At 53.5% G+C, this 18,280-nt stretch overlaps 1 protein-coding gene across 2 annotated transcripts in view; it reads right to left on the bottom strand.

The window, feature by feature from the left end:
• GPR26 (G protein-coupled receptor 26) overlaps nt 1-12,176 on the bottom strand; it is a 30,296-nt gene extending 18,120 nt beyond the window's left edge. For both annotated transcript variants that reach the window (XM_044935098.2, XM_006080415.4), the window contains exons 1-2: nt 11,427-12,176; nt 726-839 (exon numbers count right to left, since the gene is read on the bottom strand). In XM_044935098.2, coding sequence (XP_044791033.1) covers nt 726-839; nt 11,427-12,094 — 782 coding nt within the window. In that variant the 5' untranslated portion in view covers nt 12,095-12,176. The remainder of the gene's footprint in view (nt 1-725; nt 840-11,426) is intronic.
• Nucleotides 12,177-18,280: the final 6,104 nt, after the last annotated feature.

The following is an 18,280-nucleotide window of genomic DNA, read 5'->3' as shown; positions in this document are numbered from 1 at the left end:
ATTTTCCCAAATAGTTAAGCCATTTTGGATACAAATTTGTGTGTGCAGGGGTGTTTCCTCTCCAGTGAGCAAAACTGAGTGGGTAATACTTTTTTTTTTTTCTGGCTACAACATGTAAGGAAAATTCTGTAGTTGGAGGAGGTTGGCTTCTGGAATGTACAGCCCTGAGGCCATCATACTGCAACCTTGGCTGGCATGGGGGATGGGGACAGGGAGAGAACATGACAAGCCACGATGCCTGGACTCACAGTGGCAGATCCTGGAGCTGTGGATGTGTGGGCCCGTCTGACTGGGCACAGGGCATGCTCCCTGCGCCCTGGGCAGGTGGCACCTGCTGATCAGGGTGTCTGGGCCGGGGATTCCAGGCGGGGCTCTCCTGCATTCGGTTGGCAGTAAGAACCCATGCCCTGCAGGCTGCTCTCCCCTATCTCTTCTCCTTGTCTCCTCCTTTAGAGCTTCCTGGGTTTGGGGACTGAACGTTAGAATGATGTGCTTTGCAGTCAAGTGGGGAGTCTCACTACCTTTCGGTCTTAAATTTAATCCAGAAGAATCTGAGGCTGAAAAGCAAAAGCATATGGCCTCCTTCTCCCTCATCTGTCAAGTTCATTCTCATCCTCCGATCCACCCTCTGGAAAACACGTGGCCAAGCGAGGCCTGCGTGGTTCTCTGGAGCCCCGCGCCCAACCCCACCCGCCCCAAGCTCTGGGCCTGCCGGCCAAGCTCACCTGGTGATCACGTAGGGCGCAAAGCACACGAGGAAGGTGCCTATGAAGGTGCTGATCTTCTTGGTGGCTCGCTGCCGCCGCCTCTTCTGCTCCTCCAGACAGCGTTCCCGCACACTGCACACAAGAAGGGGAGAAGGTGAGTCACGGGGCGGGCCGGCCAGGCACAGGGACTCACTTTCGCGTGTGCAGGTGGTGGCTGTGAGAGTAGGAACTTGGCCATGGAGCCAGAGAGACCCGAGCTCAACTAGGCTCTAAGCACGTGACCTGGGGTAACTTGTCTGACATCACTGGGTCGTCATCTGTAAAATACGGAGAGTAATACAACAAAGCTCTGCACACAGGGGCAAGGGGAGGGTGGACCAACTGGGAGATTAGGACCGACATATATACACTGAAGTGAAAGTGAAGTGGCTCAGTCGTGTCTGACTCTTTGCAATCCCATGGACTGTAGCCTACCAGGCTCCTCCGTCCATGGGATTTTCCAGGCAAGAATACTGGAGTGGGTTGCCATTTCCTTCTCCAGGGGATCTTCCCAACCCAGGGATCGAACCCAGGTCTCCGGCCTTGTAGGCAGACACTTTATCATCTGAGCCACCAGGGAAGTCCATGTATACACTACCATGTGCCAAACAGATAAGCTAGTGGGAAGCTTCTGTACAACAGGGGTACCTCAGCTTGGTGCTCTGTGATGACCTAGAGGGCGAGATGGGGATGGGGTGGGAGGGAGGTGCCAGAAAGAGGGGCTATATGTACGCATATAGCTGATTCACTTCGTTGTACAACAGAAATTGACACAACATTGTAAAGCAATTGTTCTCCAATTAAAAAAAAAGAAATGACATAAAATAAAGTGCTGCAAAAGGCTGCTTTGAGAATTAAATGCCTGAAGCATACAAAGCAATTAGCACAGTGCCCAAGCAAGTGCAAATAAACACACTCGCTAGGTAGTATCTCTAGTTCTTACCTTTGCCTTATCTAATTCCTATCTCTATTCTTTATCTTTTGATCCTGCCAGGTGAGTGTTACTTGTCCTGCCTTACAATGAAGACCCTGAGTTCACTGAGGCCAAATGATTTGCTCAACTGGTAAGCGGTTGCAGAATTTGAATGTGTGTCTGGGTGACTGGAGGCAGGTACCCTCCAGCTGGGGCAGCCCAGACTCTGTGCAGTGTGGCCCGGGCTTCCTTTCCTCCACACCTTCAGCCCTATTTCTTCTACCCCAAAGCCCCAGCCAGCCCAGGGCTACAGACATGACATTATCAGGTGACTGAAGAAGTTACTTGATTCCTTCAGAGATGAAGCTCGGTGAAGCTACAGGACCATTAAGCCCCTGGAGAATCAGGGACACAGCTCTGAGGATGCCCACCTGCACCTCTAACCACACCCTGTTCCTGACTCCGCTCTGCTCCCCACCTTTCGAGAACTGACATCTCAGGCCAGCTGGGAGCAGCAGTTCTTGCAACCCCTTTCCTGCAGCCTCAGCAAAATGCACGAGCAACAGCCGGGCTGTCCATCTCCACAAGTGAGGCATCACGTCCTCCAGATCACAGGGCCCAATGTGGCCATGTGTTCCTACTGTTTACTTATTTTTTTTATAATTAAAAATATATTGATTTATTTTAATTGGAGGATAATTACAATATTGTGATGGTTTCTGCCATACATTAGTATGAATCGGCCATAGGCATACATTAGAATAAATGACATGATTGCAGAAGTGGACAGGGAAGAAGACTGTGGGCAGAGTCATCAGGAGTAAAGATAACTTGGCAGACGTCAGGCCAGGGCTGCAGTGTGTGCATGCATGCATGTTCAGTCTCAGTCATGTCTGACTCTTTGTGGCCCCATGGACTGTAGCCACCAGACTCCTCTGTCCATGGGATACTCCAGGAAAGAATACTGGAGTGGGGTGCCATTTCCTTCTCCAGGGGATCTTCCCAACCCAGGGATCAAACCCGAGTCTCTTGTGTCTCCTGCATTGGCAAGCTGGTTCTTTACCACTAGCGCCACCTGGCAAGCCCAGACCAAGCTCTAGCAAAATGGAATTTTTTGCCCAAATGCCCTGGTCCTGCTTCCAGAAGGTGTGCACGCATCATCCTTGGCCCCATCCTCCTAAGGGTGGACTGTGCCACCTCTGTGCTCGGCTGGAGACCAGAGAAATGATATCTGTAAGCAACATGTGGACGCAGATCCTGCAGTGTCCACCTTGTACAATGGAAGCCCCTTTCTGTGCTGGGGGAGCCAGGCTGGGAGACGAGGCAGGTGGGCTGTGTGCACAAAGCCAGTTCTGCTCTCCCTGCCACATCCGAGGAGCCTGAGAACCCTCAGTTTGAACGCAGCCTTGCAAAGCCTTCCAGACTGAACTTGCATCGCCTGTGTCTCCTGCATTGGCAAGAAGATTCTTTACTACTGAGCCTCCTGGGAAGCCAGGCTGCAGTGACCTGACACCAAAATAGGTCAGTCTGTTCAATGAAAGCAAAGAGTGGGGAGAATGTTCATGAGCCAGGCTCGTGAGCAGCATGGACACCAAGGCAGCCTCCCCTTTCCTCCACAAGAACCAATATTTTACTAATTAATCACGGCTCTTCCTTGTCAGATTTCTGGTCACAGATGGACAACTCCATGTTAGTCTGGACTGGTCCCCTAAAATTCCTGCAGAATTTTTTTCCTCCATTGACTGTATCCTTCCAGGAATTTAGAAAGTTGAGAACTGGAGTCTGGCCCAGTACAGACAGATTTCATACTGGCTGAAATGTATTACTCATGACTAACATCATGAATTAATTTCTAATCACTCATATCAATAGCCACCCACATTTCTTGATTTCTTGATTTAATATATATGCTATCTTAGATACTGTGATAGGGGTTCATTTGCATTCATTGATTTGATACTCACATCTCTATAAAACAGTAAGTAAAGTCACTCAGTTATGTCCGGCTCTTTGCGACCCCAGGGACTGCAGCCCACCAGGCTCCTCCATCCATGGAATTTTCTAGGCAAGAGTACTGAAGTGGGTTGCCATTTCCTTCTCCAGGGGATCTTCCCGAACTAGGGATTGAACCCAGGTCTCCTGCATTGCGGGCAGACGATTTACCATCTGAGCCACCAGGGAATCCCAATCCTATAAGATTAGGACTGATAAACTGTAATCTTCACTTTTTCAGATGAGACAGAGGCACAGAGAAGTTAAGTAACTTGCTCAAGATCGCACAGTGATCGGGAGAAGGGCGGCAGTGGGGTGACCGACTTGCCCCGGGTAATCAGGACTGTCCCGCGTTTAGTACTGAAAGTCCTGCAGCCTGGATGGTTTACACAGGACTGTCCGGTTTTCAGACCGAGGATCCCACATCTGAGGACCACTCTCCGTCTCAGGCAACCCAGGATGGTTGGTCTCCCTAAGTGATGGCGGTAGTTGAACCCAGGTCGTCTGACTCTGAGTGTCACCTGCCAACTCACTGGGGTCATCACACCTCCCTGAGGATTTGTGTACGTCATCTCATTCAGAAAATCTGAAGCACACAACCAAGAAGGCAGAGAACAGAAGGGCGATTTTGCCTAAAGTCACACAGCAAGAGTCATCGTAAATCTTTTCCCTTTCCATTTACACCTGGGTGTCTGTAGCATCTTCTTGCACAGACCTCTGGCTCTTGTGACTTGTGCAGATACAAGTGGGCATGGAGAGAAGGCACGGGTCCCCGCCCTGGAGATCTGGGTGCAGTGAGGTGACCAGCCCGTCTTGGTTTGCCTGAGACGGTCTTGATTTTCAGGCTCAAAGTCACACATCCTGGGAGCCCTCACAGTCCCAGGCAAATCAGAACAACAGTCACCCTCATGGCGTGTCTGGTACATTCTTTACAACACAGGACCTCTTGTTTTAATAATGAAATCCTTCTCTCAAAACTCTCAGTGTGATCAGTGTAGGAATTGCAGATGTGGGGGCGTGAGCTAGGAGTCCAGACTCATCACAGTACACTCACCCACTGGAAGGAGTACAGGATTCTGGACATCTCCTTGAAAGTGAGGATCACTTTCATTTACCGTAAATGACTCATCAAGGGGCACCAGAGAATCTGGTGATGACACTGGAAGCTGGCCCTCCTCCAGGGTGTGACCCCCAGCCATGTTTTCCTTTTCTCAGACATTTTAGAGTAACCCTGATCAGTGAGCACGCTCTGGCTATGTGTCCTAGTCCCAGCTGTGCCCTCACAGCTGTGTGGCCTCAGGGAAGTCACTCAACCTCTCTGAATCTGGTTCCTCATTTATCGGAGGTGGATTTCACAGTTAGACCTATAGCTAGAGCAGCCACTTAGCAGAGACTAAGTGACTCATCTGCTACCCAGCTCTGGAGGAGGGAGAAGCTTCCTCTGCCCCCCCAACCCCACCCCTGAGGGGGCACTTGGGTTCCTGCTGAGGGTCTGAGGACCCAACTGTCTCCCCAAGAGCAGCGTCTCTTCCTCCCACCACAGCAGACAATCCTGCCCCCGAGCCTTGAGGAATATTTAAAGACAGACATTCATTAAAGCTTTGAAGGTCCTTAGAAGGATAAACAGAAACATCTCAGGGACTCTCCGAGGAATAAAACAGACCCTTCAGAGGCTAGCACGATCAAGGTCACTCTTCATTGTAAAAACCTGTGCCTGTGGGGAATTCATTTTATCTGTTCCTGCAAAGCTTTGTACAGGAGAGAAGGATTAAACAGCAGGCACTCCACAGACACATTCCTTTTCTGGGTTCCCACACTACGAAGCTCAACATCTTGTACCCAGAAAAACGTAATGAGAGTATGCCATCTGAATTAATGAACAACCCTTAAGAAAATTAATACTCAATCATTTTAAAGTGACCTTATCAAAAGAGATGATAGTAGAAATCTGCTCTAGCACAGATTTTTTTTAAAGCTGAGACTTAAGAATCTTGAGCCTTTCAGACAAAGCAAGGCTTATCAATAGAATGTGAAGCTGTGAACCCTTCCGTGGCCGAGAGTCCTCTCTGGTTAATACTGAGTGGTCAGCACAGAAGCAGCGCCAGAGCCAAACCTCTGGGCTTAAGTCTATGCTTCTTGTACTGACCTGTTGTGTGGCTTTAGGCAAGTTACACAGCTCTTTGTGCATCAGCCTCTTCATTTCTAAAATGGGGACAATGTAAGTACCTGTGTGGCAGGATCCTATTGAGTTTAACTAAGTAAACACCCTGGAAGGAGCTAAGACAGTGCTTGACTCAGAGTCAGCACTCACTCAGTGTGGCTCCTAAGTATTATTCACTCAGTATATATCTATGAAACAATGCCTATGGTCCAGCACTACCTTGAACCCCCAAACTCCATCCCACTGCAAACTTTCTCTTCCTATATTTATGAGAGAGAGCACACTGCAAGTACAGACTGTTGCCAGTAAGATCTGAGCTTGAGTCTGGGCTCCCATGCAGCGCAGAGGGTGAGAGGCCCAAAGCTCTCTTGGCCAGGTTCGTTGGCCCAGAGTGCAAGCACAGTGCCTGTGTGTGTGTGTTGGGTAGGGCAGGGGGCGGGGGGAGTGGAGTTGGTCCCAAAGGCTATGACAAGACACAGTATTCCCTTGAGCCAAAAGGAGATGGGCTCTCCAGGTGACATGTGGGGTCAAAGACATGTCCCCCAGGAGGCTTCAGGAACAGGGCAGAGGGATGGATTATCCTGGGGATATCTGAAAAGTCAGCACATGAGGTGACTGTGGCTAAAACATGTGGGGGGTGGGTCCTGACTGAACCCCAGAGGACAGTAGCTGGTCCAGGACTCAGAGAGACATCCGGATTTGCCTTCTGGCTTTTCAGAAAATGAAACAAAAGGCTAGGAAACAGGTTGACTGATGGTGGAGTAAAGCCTCGAGCTTGGGGTCAGGACTGGTGTGAGCAGTCCTGCCCTGAGACCTGAAAAGTGGGGGCCTGTCCTGGGCCCTGGATACTGAGGGATCCAGGCCTCCCCAGGAAATGAAGAGTTCAGAGCTAAGGGGATGGGCACACTCAGAACCCACATGCTCCATCCTAGACCAGGCTCTGTGTGTGTGTTGTGTGTGTGTGTGTATGTGCTAAGTCACTTCAGTCATGCCCCACTCTTTGCAACTCTGTGGACAGTAACCCACCAGACTCCTCTGTCCATGAGATTATCCAGGCAACAATCCTGGAGAGGGTTGCCATGCCCTCCTCCTCCAGGGGATCTTCCCAACCCAGGGATCGAACCCAGGTCTCCTGTGTCTCCTGCATTGGCAAGCTGGTTCTTTACCACTAGCGCCACCTGGCAAGCCCGGAACAAGCTCTAGCGATACGGAATTTTTTGCCCAAATGCCCTGGTCCTGCTTCCAGAAGGTGTGCACGCATCATCCTTGGCCCCATCCTCCTAAGGGTGGACTGTGCCACCTCTGTGCTCGGCTGGAGACCAGAGACATGACATCTGTGAGCAATATGTGGACGCAGATCCTGCCGTGTCCACCTTGTACAACGGAAGCCCCTTTCTGTGCTGGGGGAGCCAGGCTGGGAGACGAGGCAGGTGGGCTGTGTGCACAAAGCCAGTTCTGCTCTCCTCGCCACATCCGAGGAGCCTGAGAACCCTCAGTTTGAACCCAGCCTTGAAAAGTGTTATAAATGTGTACTTCTCAAGGCAGACGTTTAGAACATCTTTCATTTAACAGTTTGTAAGTGCCAAAGAATTGATGGTTTTGAACTGTGGTGTTGGAGAAGACTCTTGAGAGTCCCTTGGACTGCAAGGAGATCAAACCAGTCCATCCTAAAGAAAATCAGTCCTGAATATTCATTGGAAGGACTGATGCTGAAGCTGAAACTCCAATACTTTGGCCACCTGATGCGAAGAACTGACTCATTGGAAAAGACCATGACGCTGGGAAAGACTGAAGGTGGGAGGAGAAGGGGATGACAGAGGATGAGGTAGGATGGCATCACCGGCTCAATGGACATGAGTTTGAGTAAACTCCAGGAGTTGGTGATGGACAGGGAGGCCTGGGGTGCTACAGTCCATGGGGTCGCAAAGAGTCAGACATGACTGAGCAACTGAGCTGAACTGAACTGAAGTTGAATTTAGAAAATCTCAATATTCATGTAGATGGCTTGTGAAACTCCATTTGCACTATTGCCGCATAATCCATAAATCTTGGGGGCAGACCCGGGTGGACCCACAATCTAGATCTGTTAAACATGGCAACTGCCCCCTCTTCCCTGGGGGTTGCAACTTCTTCATCTACAAAATCAACAGCACTTCCATCTAGCTTTGCACAGTCTGACACCCTCTGGCTCAGCTCTCACCCTGTAGCCCTTGATCACAAGCATGCGTATGTTTCACCCAAGGTCCAGTCTGAAGTCATGAACCTGTGCCAGCGAGTGGTGCCTTCAGCTACACGCGGAGAGCAGGGCTGTGGTATCAACACCAGGGCCCCCCACCAGGGCCCCCCACCAGGGCTCCCCATGCAGGGCCCCCCACCAGGGCCCCCCACCAGGGCCCCCCACCAGGGCTCCCCATGCAGGGCCCCCCATCAGGGCCCCCCATCAGGGCCCCCCACCAGGGCCCCCCACCAGGGCTCCCCATCGGCGTCCCTGAGGGCACCAGAGGTAGGATCTGACTATAATCGGTTCCAAGTTGTGATCTGGGAGAACTGAACCCAGTAGACTGAGTGGATAGAGACCAGGTGGGTAAAAACTATTAGTAATTCCCAACTCCTCTGTGACTGCAGTAACCCGAGAGACCACTCCAGAAAGACGGGAGAAGGGGGGGTCTCTCAGGGTCCCTGATTCAACTTCGAGCAGAGAGTCTCTGACCTTGAGGTGGTGCTGAAGCAGAGGAATCCAGCCCGTCATCCTCCCTGTCAAATGCTCTGCAGGAAGAGCCAGCATCACTCAGGAGCTTCCTGACAAATGCCACCCTGGGCCTCAGGGAAAACTCAAAATTAAGTCCCAGGAGGCCAGCAGGGTGGTGGTTGTGAAGGGAATCTTCCAGTGAACAAAATCACCATGACCTGCCACCCTGAACAAGGAAGCCTGACTTCTACTGATCGGGACTGGACTCCCCCAGCTCCCAGGACCAACTGGCCCTGGAAGCTGCCTGAAGCCTTAGTGCCGGAGGCTGGGGGGCCTAGGGGCAGCCTCCTCCTCCGCTACCCTGGAGCTAGCTCTGCTGTTTCTCACTTGTGGGGAGGAAGAGTTTGGAGCCTCCAAAAAAGAAGCCTGAGGATCCACTGTCCAAGAGCTGGTGCCCTCCTGTGAGGCCACTGCTCACACTCTCCCTCTGGGAGTGGACCCCATAGAAAAAGGCAGCCTGTGGTCACTGAAGGGACAGTGCTGTCGCGCCTGCCCACTCCTCTGCAACCTCCGGTCGGCCTCCGCCAGCGGGGCCCGTTGGAATCAGCAGAAGGTAATCCATCCCCACCAACCCCCAGAAGCCCTTCCTCTCCCTACTGCAGGCTGCTCTTGCTCCTTGGCCCTGCAGGACCCCAGGGCTCTGGGAAGAGGGTTTCCTCGGGGCTTCCTGGGGCTCAGAAGCAGTGAGCATCCCCCTGGAGGGGCGTGGAGGAGGGAAGAGAGGCCCAGCGGCCAGCAGAGCAGCTGCCTCTTCTCCTGACTCCCCTGGGAGTTCTTTCCGTGGTGTCTGACCTGGAGTCCATTAGACATGTGCAAGATTGGAGCCAACCCAGGTGGCACAGCAGTAAAGAATCTGCCTGCCAATGCAGAAGACACAAGAGACGCAGGTTCAGTCCCTGGGTTGGGAAGATTCCCCTGGAGGAGGAAATGGCAACCCACTCCAGTATTCTTGCCTGGACAATTTCATGGACAGAGGAACCTGGCAGGCTACAGTCCATGGGATCACAAAGAGGTGAAAATGACTGAATAGCATCTTAAATGGGCCGAAAAGGAGCCACCGTCCTCCTGTCTGGAAGTTGAAGGGAGGGTGGCGATGGGGTTTGTACTGGTCTAAATAAGAACTGATTCTTTTCCCAGATGATTCCCTCCTCCACTGTTAGATTCTCAACGAGTGGGCTCACTCATTCAGGTGCCGGGAGTTCAACAACACTGTCTACAGCTTCTAGAGCACTCCTTGCGAATATCCTAGGGAAGACGCACCTTCTCAAGTGAGGTCCTCTCAGCCCAGGGTAATGGGAAGGGGAACAGCGCTGCGGTCCTTAGGTGACACTGACCACGCATGGCCACGTGCTGTGAGGCAGGGCGAGTCTTTGTGTCGGTGCACACCTGTGGTCTGTTACACAGGCAGCTGACATACGAGCACGTAAGCCTGTATGTGTGGCGCGCACACATTTTCATACATGGTTCACACACCCTGGTGTCTCTCACAACGGATGTAGTGTACATGATTCTGGGAGGAAGATTCTGCAACTGGAAGCTCTGGACCGGCATGTAATCTGGAAGGACCATCCTGAGGGGAACAGGGAACACAGGCTTACATGCCCTTCTGTGTTCAGACAGCGTGAAGCTCAAGGTCTTCTCTTTGTTTTTTGCTTATGCGCAGAAGAACTCAGAACTGAAGGAGCCTTTGGTCAGACTGACTCCCCTCACCTAGGAGCTTGCTTCTTCCTGGCCCGGGAGGCATTCGCACCCTGGGGACAGAGCTCCCTCCCTGGCCCCTGGCCTCCCATGCACTGGTCCCCTCTGCCTGCCTCACTTTTCATGCCATCTTGACACCAAAACCCCCTTTCAAGGGTCCAGAGCATCAGGACATAAAATAGCAGAGTCTATAGAACAGAGACCCAGCAGCAGTTTCCCTCCTCACTTCCCTCTGCTTGTAAGGAAAGCCAAGGTGCTCTCAGGACAGCTCAGCTGAGACTTTCCGCCTTCTGTCCCTGAGAGGCTGGGGGGTGGGGGGGGGATGGTAGGACTTTCTGGGGTGGGGGTGGGGAGGGGGAGGCACCCTAACCCACACTGCCCACCCCGAGCTGCCTTCCTAAGAAACAGCAGCCAGGGGAGGATGGAGGTGGGTGGGCAGGTTTCACCATGGGAGTCTCAGGATGACACCCTCCCTCTGCAGGGACTCCAAGTCCAGAAGACACCAGAGGGCGCTGTCTGGGAGGGGCAGGAGGACCTCCCCAGCCTGACCCAGAGCCCTTCAGAGGCTCCTTTAAGGACCACAGAGGAAGGGGCCGCCCAGGACTCTCTCTCTCTCTCCCTCTCCCTCTCTCTCTCTATTGCACGCACACACACAGACACACACGAGCAGGAGACAGAGGCAGTGCCAGGCACCAGAGAAAGGAAAGAGCCAGCAGAGCGTCACGCTGCTGTCTGAGACCTCTTAGCAGCACCCCAAGCATCCTGGTCAGGCTCTCAGGGCCTGATGAGAGCCATGCAAAGGCCTTCAACTGTGAACAGAGATCACTGCCTTCCCATATATGCTGTTACTTAAAGTGAACACCACACATGTAAAATAAGAAATCCAGCAAAGTTCCGATTCTCTGTGGTTTCCATCCCCATGAGTCATGGAATGTATACATTCATATCTCACCCATCTTTTGGGAGGTCCTGCTTGGTTGATACTCTATGCACCTGTCTTGAGACTCACAACGTTGCCCCTTTCCCCCTACCTCAGTTTTCCAAAGAGGACACGGAGGGTCGGTGTTAAAGGAGCTTGCACAAAGCTACACGATGGAGCGTGGGGGGAGTCAAGGACCCCCTTTCCCACCCCGCTCCTCCACCGAGTCCCCTGCCCCGCGTCCTCACCTGGGGTGGATGTCCACCAGCAGCACCAGCGTCTGCATGGTGATCACATCGATGCGCTTGCAGTGGAAGCGGGCCACCTTGAGCACCTTGCAGTATGTGCAGCAGAGCACGACGAAGGAGAGCAGGAAGCTGAGAGCGTGGAAGGCGCCCGTGAAGACGGCGAAGCGCAGGCGCTCGTCGGGCCGCCGGCTGCAGAGCGTGCAGGACGCGTAGAGCTGGTGGAAGCCGAGCCAGGACAGGGCGAGCGCGGCGGCCGGGAAGGTGAGCGCGTGCAGCCACGTGTAGGCCACCATGAGCGCGGCGTCGCGGAGGCGCATCTTGGCACGGTAGCTCAGCGGGAAGACCACGGCCACCCAGCGGTCGATGCTGAGCGCGGCCATGCTGAGCATGGAGTTGGCGGCCAGAAAGGTGTCGAGGAAGGCGGCCAGGCGGCACAGGCGGTCTCCAGCCGGTGGCCGCTGCGCCACGACGCCGGCCAGAGTGAGCGGCATGTTGACCACGGTGCACAGCAGGTTGCCGCACGTGAGGTTCAGGGTGAAGAGCGCCGGCGCCTGGCGGCGGATGTCGGCGCTGTGCAGCAGGCAGAGCAGCACCAGCGCATTGGACAGCAGCGAGACGCCCATCGTGCCCACCAGCAGCCCCGCCAGGCCCGCGTCCCACGAGTTCATGGTGCGCGCCCGCCGCCGGCGCTCAGGGCCCGCCGCCCCGCGCCGCCATGGCGCAGCCCGCCGCCGGCTCAGCCCCTCGGCGGCCGTGCATCCGCCCCGCGCCCCCCGTTCCCCGCCGCCATGGCTCCCCCAGCCCCCCGCCCCCCGGAGAGGGCGCGCGGCCACCCCGGAGCCCGGCGCCACCTCCCGGGCAAGCGCCCGTGAGCCGCCGAACCCGGAGCTTTGCGCGCCCTCGGATTCCGGACTGCGGGCGCCGGCGGCCGCCTCTCACCCCATCCCTCCGCGCTCCGTCTCGGTCTCCGCGGCCCCTCCTGCAACCTTGCTTTCTCTGCCTCCCTTCTCTCAGCTGCTTGCTCTCCTCGCTCTTCCTCTCTGCCTTCCTCTCCACTTTCTCTCTCTCCCCCCTCTGCTGTGCCTTCTCACCCACTGCTGTTCTCTCCGTCTGTCTCTCGCACCCCTCACCAGTTTTCTCCTCCCCTCTTGTTCTTCGCTCTCTCGTCTGGCTCACTCCAGAATCTGGCTGCTTCTATCACAGAAATTCTCCGCTGAGGCGCGCGAGCGCGCGCGCACACACACACTCAGAAAGAACCAGCCCTGAAGGCTCCGGTGCGGGGTGATTGGCTCTTGGTAACTTCCTGTCTCCCACCCCCAACTCCCCAATCCTCCCCGAATGTGTGTCAAAGACAGGCTGAGTCAAGGAAGTCTGCCCGAGAAAAGGGAGGGATGTCTGGGCACCTTCATGCCTCAGGGCTACCCATCCGAGCCCCAGCGCCAGCCTGGCCAGACGTGGACGGGGAGGTCCTGCCCCACCTGTCCCTCGGAGCCTCGCAGTGCTGAAGTTTCTCCCTCTGTGGGCTGAGCTGGGGGAGCTCAGGTGGGCTCCGTTTGCCGATGGGAAGGAACACACCTCTCTCCAACCTCTGTGATCAAGCCCCTGGCCCCTGATGTCTCTCAGGGCCTCCCCAGCCTGTCCCCGGGGCAGCAGCTACACCCCTGGGGGCGCTTGGTTCACGGGGCTGTCTTCCCACCGCCCTTCTGCCTGGGCTTCAGCTGCATCCTCAAGCCTACTGGGGGTGATGCTGAGACATCCCCTAGTCCAGAGAGGCCTTTATCTGGCCCTGAGCACTCACAGGTGGATGGATGGTTCTGCCTGTCCAAGGCCAGTCTCAGCAGAGCCCTGGGGTGGCTGATAACTCAGCACTCCCAGCCCAGGCTCCCCCGTGGCCCTCTGCCAGCCCACACACCATGTGCTGTGGGTCTGGTGGGGCAGCTGGTTCCAGTCTGTGAGGGACCTGAATGCCACACCCTGCAGGAACTCTGGTGTGGCTTGGTGGAGACCCTGAGAACTCTGAGCAAGCAGGCTCCCAGCTCCTCCTCGGGAAAGCGTGCACCGACTGTGGCCCTCCTATCTTTCTGTCAGGGCTCCAGGTGGAGGGCTTCCCAGGTGATCCAGTGACTAAGAATCTGCCTGCCAATGCAGGAGACGCAGGTTCAAGCCCTGCTCCCGGAAGATCGCACATGTCAAGGGGCAGCTGAGCCGGTGCACATAACTCTTGTTGCAGGCTGCAACAAGAGAGGCCACCACAGCAGGAGGCCGGTGCACGGCAACTGGAGAAGGGCCCCCACTCGGCACAGTTAGAGAAAGCCCACGTGCAGCAATGAAGACCGAGTGCAGGCAAAAATAAATAAATCTTAAAAACAAAAGATCCTGGGGGAGGGTGTGTGGATCAGGGCTCCCTGTCTTACCCTGTGACTGAACCTTTATCAACACACCACTGATGTCACAGGATCCTGGCAAGTTACCAGACCTCAAGGAGCCTCATTGTCCTTCTTTCCCTCTCAGGGTTCTGGTAAGAAATAACTAAGACACTGTATGCGCAGAGCTGTGCCCACCAGAGGAGGAAATGAACCGGAAGCCAGCCATCTCCTCATTGCTTGGCGCATCACATGGCCTGATGACTTCAGGGTTGGATATGTCTTCATTAGATACTTGGCATCAGAGTGAGATATTCAATTGCATATCTCCCCTGCTCCCAAAGACTTTGTCCCCACAAGTAGCCCCTAGCAAGAGACAGGTGACCAGGTACTGTTTGTGGGATAAACGCGTGAGCTAAACACTGCTCTGAGCACTATTGGGTCTACTCTTCTTATACTTCAGGGTTTATCAGAATCACCTGGGAAACTTGGGATGCTGGTTAAGAGTTAGATTCCTTGGTTACGAATCTGAGGTCAGATGGGGACCGACCCAAACCGACCATTCTTATGAGTTGTTCAGGTGATACTGATGAGGGTGGTCCATGACCATGTCCTGAGGAGCAAAGTCCAGGAGACGCAGTCAGGTGGCGGCGCTGGATGCCAACTCATCACGTGGTACTTCCTCCAGCAGTGGCCTAATGCTTTGGCCTGGAGGTTCCTGCTGAAGGGTCACCAGCGTGTGTAGGAAGTGCAGAGTGAAGTGTTAACTAATCTCTTACGGCACAGTGGAGTTTATAAGACATGTCCAAGCATTATTGCACTCCATTTCATCCCTGCCCAATGACAAGAAAAAAAAAAAGCTTCTCATCCACATTTTTGACTGAGACTCAAAAAGATTAAGTGACAGAACTGGTCAGGGAGGAAGCCATCATGTCTAACTCCATAGACTGCCCCCTTCTGCACATTCCAGAGGTCCTCAGTCACTTTCTCAAGTGAGTGTCCTTGGTCTGGAACTAGAAAGTATCTCAACTTTGCAACATCAAAATGATCTTGGTGATCAGGTAACCAGGCGCAGCAGCCATAAACCAAGGATCACACACACACACCATACATCATGTTGAAAATCATTTGCTTCCTGAGATTTTAAAGGCAATATTGAAAGGTTAAAATGGCAGAAAGCTGCTCAGAACATTTAACTCAGTTTCTTAAAGAAAAGAAGCTCATTTTCTTCTGGTTGTGAACAACATTTCCTTCTCTCAGGGTGGGGCCAGGTGCGGGAAGTGGGCATGCTGTGGAAGGGCTGGTCTCCTTAGGGACCAGGTCCTCAGCTCCCAGGCTGGGCTTCACTGAGCACAGGTCTGACAGCTCCAGACCAGCAATGAGGTCACGCTCACCGAGGAAGCAAGATGCCTGTCCGTGTCCAGGCTTTGATGTGGGGTTTCTATTGCTCCTCAGGAAAGGGGGCCCACATGACCAGGAGATGAATCTTCAGGGCCTGGAATATGCCTGTCAGGAGGCTACACTGTGGCCAGATCTGCATGTCAGGCTTCTCTGAGCTGGAGAGAAGTGATGGGATATTCATGACAATGTTAACATGAGTCATTAAGTGCTGTCGTTGAGCCCTGAGGGAGGGCTCAGCAGAGTTGAATCTCACCCGCTTTGATGGTTTACTATAGTTTCACACGGAGGCAGATACACAGACATGTCTTTGGGAATCCTTGCCTCAACCCTTCAACACAGATATCATGATCCCAACTTGATGAGGTGAAGGAGCTAAGACCCAGAAATGTCCTTAATTTGCTCAAGGTCACTCCAAGTTGGCATCAATACCCATTCCTTTCTCCAGGGGATCTTCCAGACCCAGGGATGGAACCTGGGTCTCCTGCCTTGCAGGTGGATTTTTTTTACCATCTGGGCCACCAGGGAAGCCCCATAAATAAGGCAGTGTAAGCTAATTAAGAAGGTGAATTGGAATCCACATCTATTGGACATTAAAACATGTTCTCCCCACTGTATTTATCACACACATGTGCTTGAACACAGACATGCATGACTCATAAACTACAATGAGATGTTAGAGACCGAAGTGGTCCTCTCCACAGCTATCTTGAGACAGATAGGAAAGGTTTATACAAACTGTCACCAAAATGTCACCAATGCCCCAAGAGAGGTCTCACTGAAGTAGCTACAGAGAACACATCCCTTTGGGGAATGGAGGATTCTGGATTTCTGCAAGTGAAGGGGAAGCCTGGAAACCTGTGTTCCGGGGGAGAGAGGTGCCTAAGCGTGAGCCCAGAGGCTGAAGCCTGGTGTGTATTTGTGGCTCTGGAGCAAAGGTAGGCCTGCAGAAAGGCTGAAAAGGCAGGTGGTGGCGAATCCTAGACACCAGCCCAATGCCAGACTGAAGGACAGAAATGTCAGTCCCTTTCGGATGACAGCTTCCAGGCCCTGAAACCTCTAACTGCTATAGGGACACATCCCTGAGTCTCCCAGCAGGTCTGCATTTTCTAAACACACACACCCGCTACCTCATGTGACCTAGAGGACCCCGGGGGGTCAAGGAGTGACCCAGAGATGCTCCCTTTGCTCAGGGCCACGACTCACTGTCCAGTGTTCTCTCTCTCTGCTGCCAGCTGCTGCCCACTCCTGGACTGGTGGTTCCTTCCCAGGCAGGTTGTTTTTGCACACCTCCTGGTCCAGCCCTCCAGCTGGGCAAGCAGAATCAACTGAGCAGAGTCTTTCCAATGGGATCGTCCAGCCTCTGGCTCACATGCTGGTTATCAGAGGAACTGGCTTTCTGGGCAGGGCCTTTGTCACTCCTCAGTCTCCATGGTGGTCCCAGCCCCCACAGTCCAGGCATAGCAGGAAATGGGCCCAGGGAAGGGAGGAAGGAATCAGCTACCTGACAGCCTCTCCTGGTGGTCTCCTGGGAATAGCTGAGCCACCTTTGTCTGAGGGGACACAGAATGTATGGAATGCTTGTCACCTGTCGGAGGCTGGTTGCCATCCAGACCCTATGCCTACATAATCTCATTTAAGTTCCACCGCTGCCCTGTATCAGAGACTGCAGTTATCCCCACCATATGGCTTAGGAAATTGAGGTTGAAAAGGTTAAGTGGCTGCCCAGGTGTCAGAACTATGGAGGGATTCCTGTCTGACTCAGCACCTATATGTGTAATCACCATGACTCTGTTCTGATGCACAGATTGAACACCCCTGCTTCCACCTCTCCTGGTGATGCCCGATCAGCCATCACTCCCACTCTCCCCTCCTCTACCTCCCTTTCTAAACGGGATCCTTGGGCTGCATGCCACCTGGGGGGCGCGTAGGAAGTCAGTAAGTGATAATGGATATGTGTAACCATGTCTGAGAGCCCCCTTTGGGCCAGGCCTTACGGTTCATAGGAGAGGGACTGCCATTCCACTTGCAGATGGGGTGACAGAGTCTTCCAGCTAAGTAGCTTGCCCAAGATCTCATGGTCTGCAGCAGGGCTGAGATTGGAATGCCAATTCCTTCCCCATCTTACCTAGCTCAGGGCTCCACCACCTACACCAACAGCTGCCCCCACAGCTGGGAAAACAGAAGGAGTTTCAGTCCAGCTAGAGTCTGCCTAGCCCAGATATGGGGCCTTTCCTCCCCACTGAACTTACCATTGTCCACAGAGCCAGCCAGGGAGGCTTGCACTTTGCCTTGAAAATCCATTAAACCTGCCCATGGCGGCAGCCTCTCCTTTATTTGCAACCTGCATGGGCTCCAGGAGGACAAAAGTGTGTGATTGATCTTCCTGAGTGTTAGGCTGTGAGGCGCTGAGTCAGTCCATGAACAATGGCTTCTCGGAGTTAGGACTGACTTCTAAGGCTGTCTAGCCTCTGTTCATTTCCTGTCTCTGAGGTGCAGTGGAGCAGTGGAGCTTGTCATGTATCCTCAGGAATAGAATGTTCAGAAAGAGCTATTTCTTTAAGCTTCTTGTCCCACTCCTGTCTCTACTTCATCGCAACCACTGCCTGGGACCAGGGGACCTAAGCAGTTAGAAGCCAGGAGGCTCCTGCCAAGGACTGAGGTCCAGAAAGTTCAGCACCGAGACAGTGGACAGCTCCTCTCTTCCCAATCTCTCGCCTGTCCTCTGATCACTTTCAAAGAAACATTGGCTGTGGAGCCCAGCGCTGGCCTCCAGGTGCTGTGTCTATTGACTTCTGAAGTCAGGTCTTTAAAAATGAGGCAGGGAATTCCCTGGTGGTCTGGTGGTTAGCATTCCATGCGGTCGCTGATGAGGGCCTGGGTTCGATCCCTGAGTAGAGAACTGGGAACCTACAAATCACACAGCCACGGCCAATAAATTAGTAAAATAAAATAAAAACGAGCCAGGTCCAGCTCTCATTTATTTAGCAGATTCTGGGCCACTTCCTCCCATTTTGCATACTCAGAAACTGAGGCTCATGGCCCCATGTCTATTGAGAAGCAGTACTGGAAGTCTTGGAGAGAAGTCTGCTG

Source organism: Bubalus bubalis, chromosome 23 (assembly GCF_019923935.1).
Source record: "Bubalus bubalis isolate 160015118507 breed Murrah chromosome 23, NDDB_SH_1, whole genome shotgun sequence".
Lineage (NCBI taxonomy): Eukaryota > Metazoa > Chordata > Mammalia > Artiodactyla > Bovidae > Bubalus > Bubalus bubalis.
Note: the sequence above shows the minus strand (reverse complement) of the source record. Positions and strands in the feature narration are given on the sequence as shown.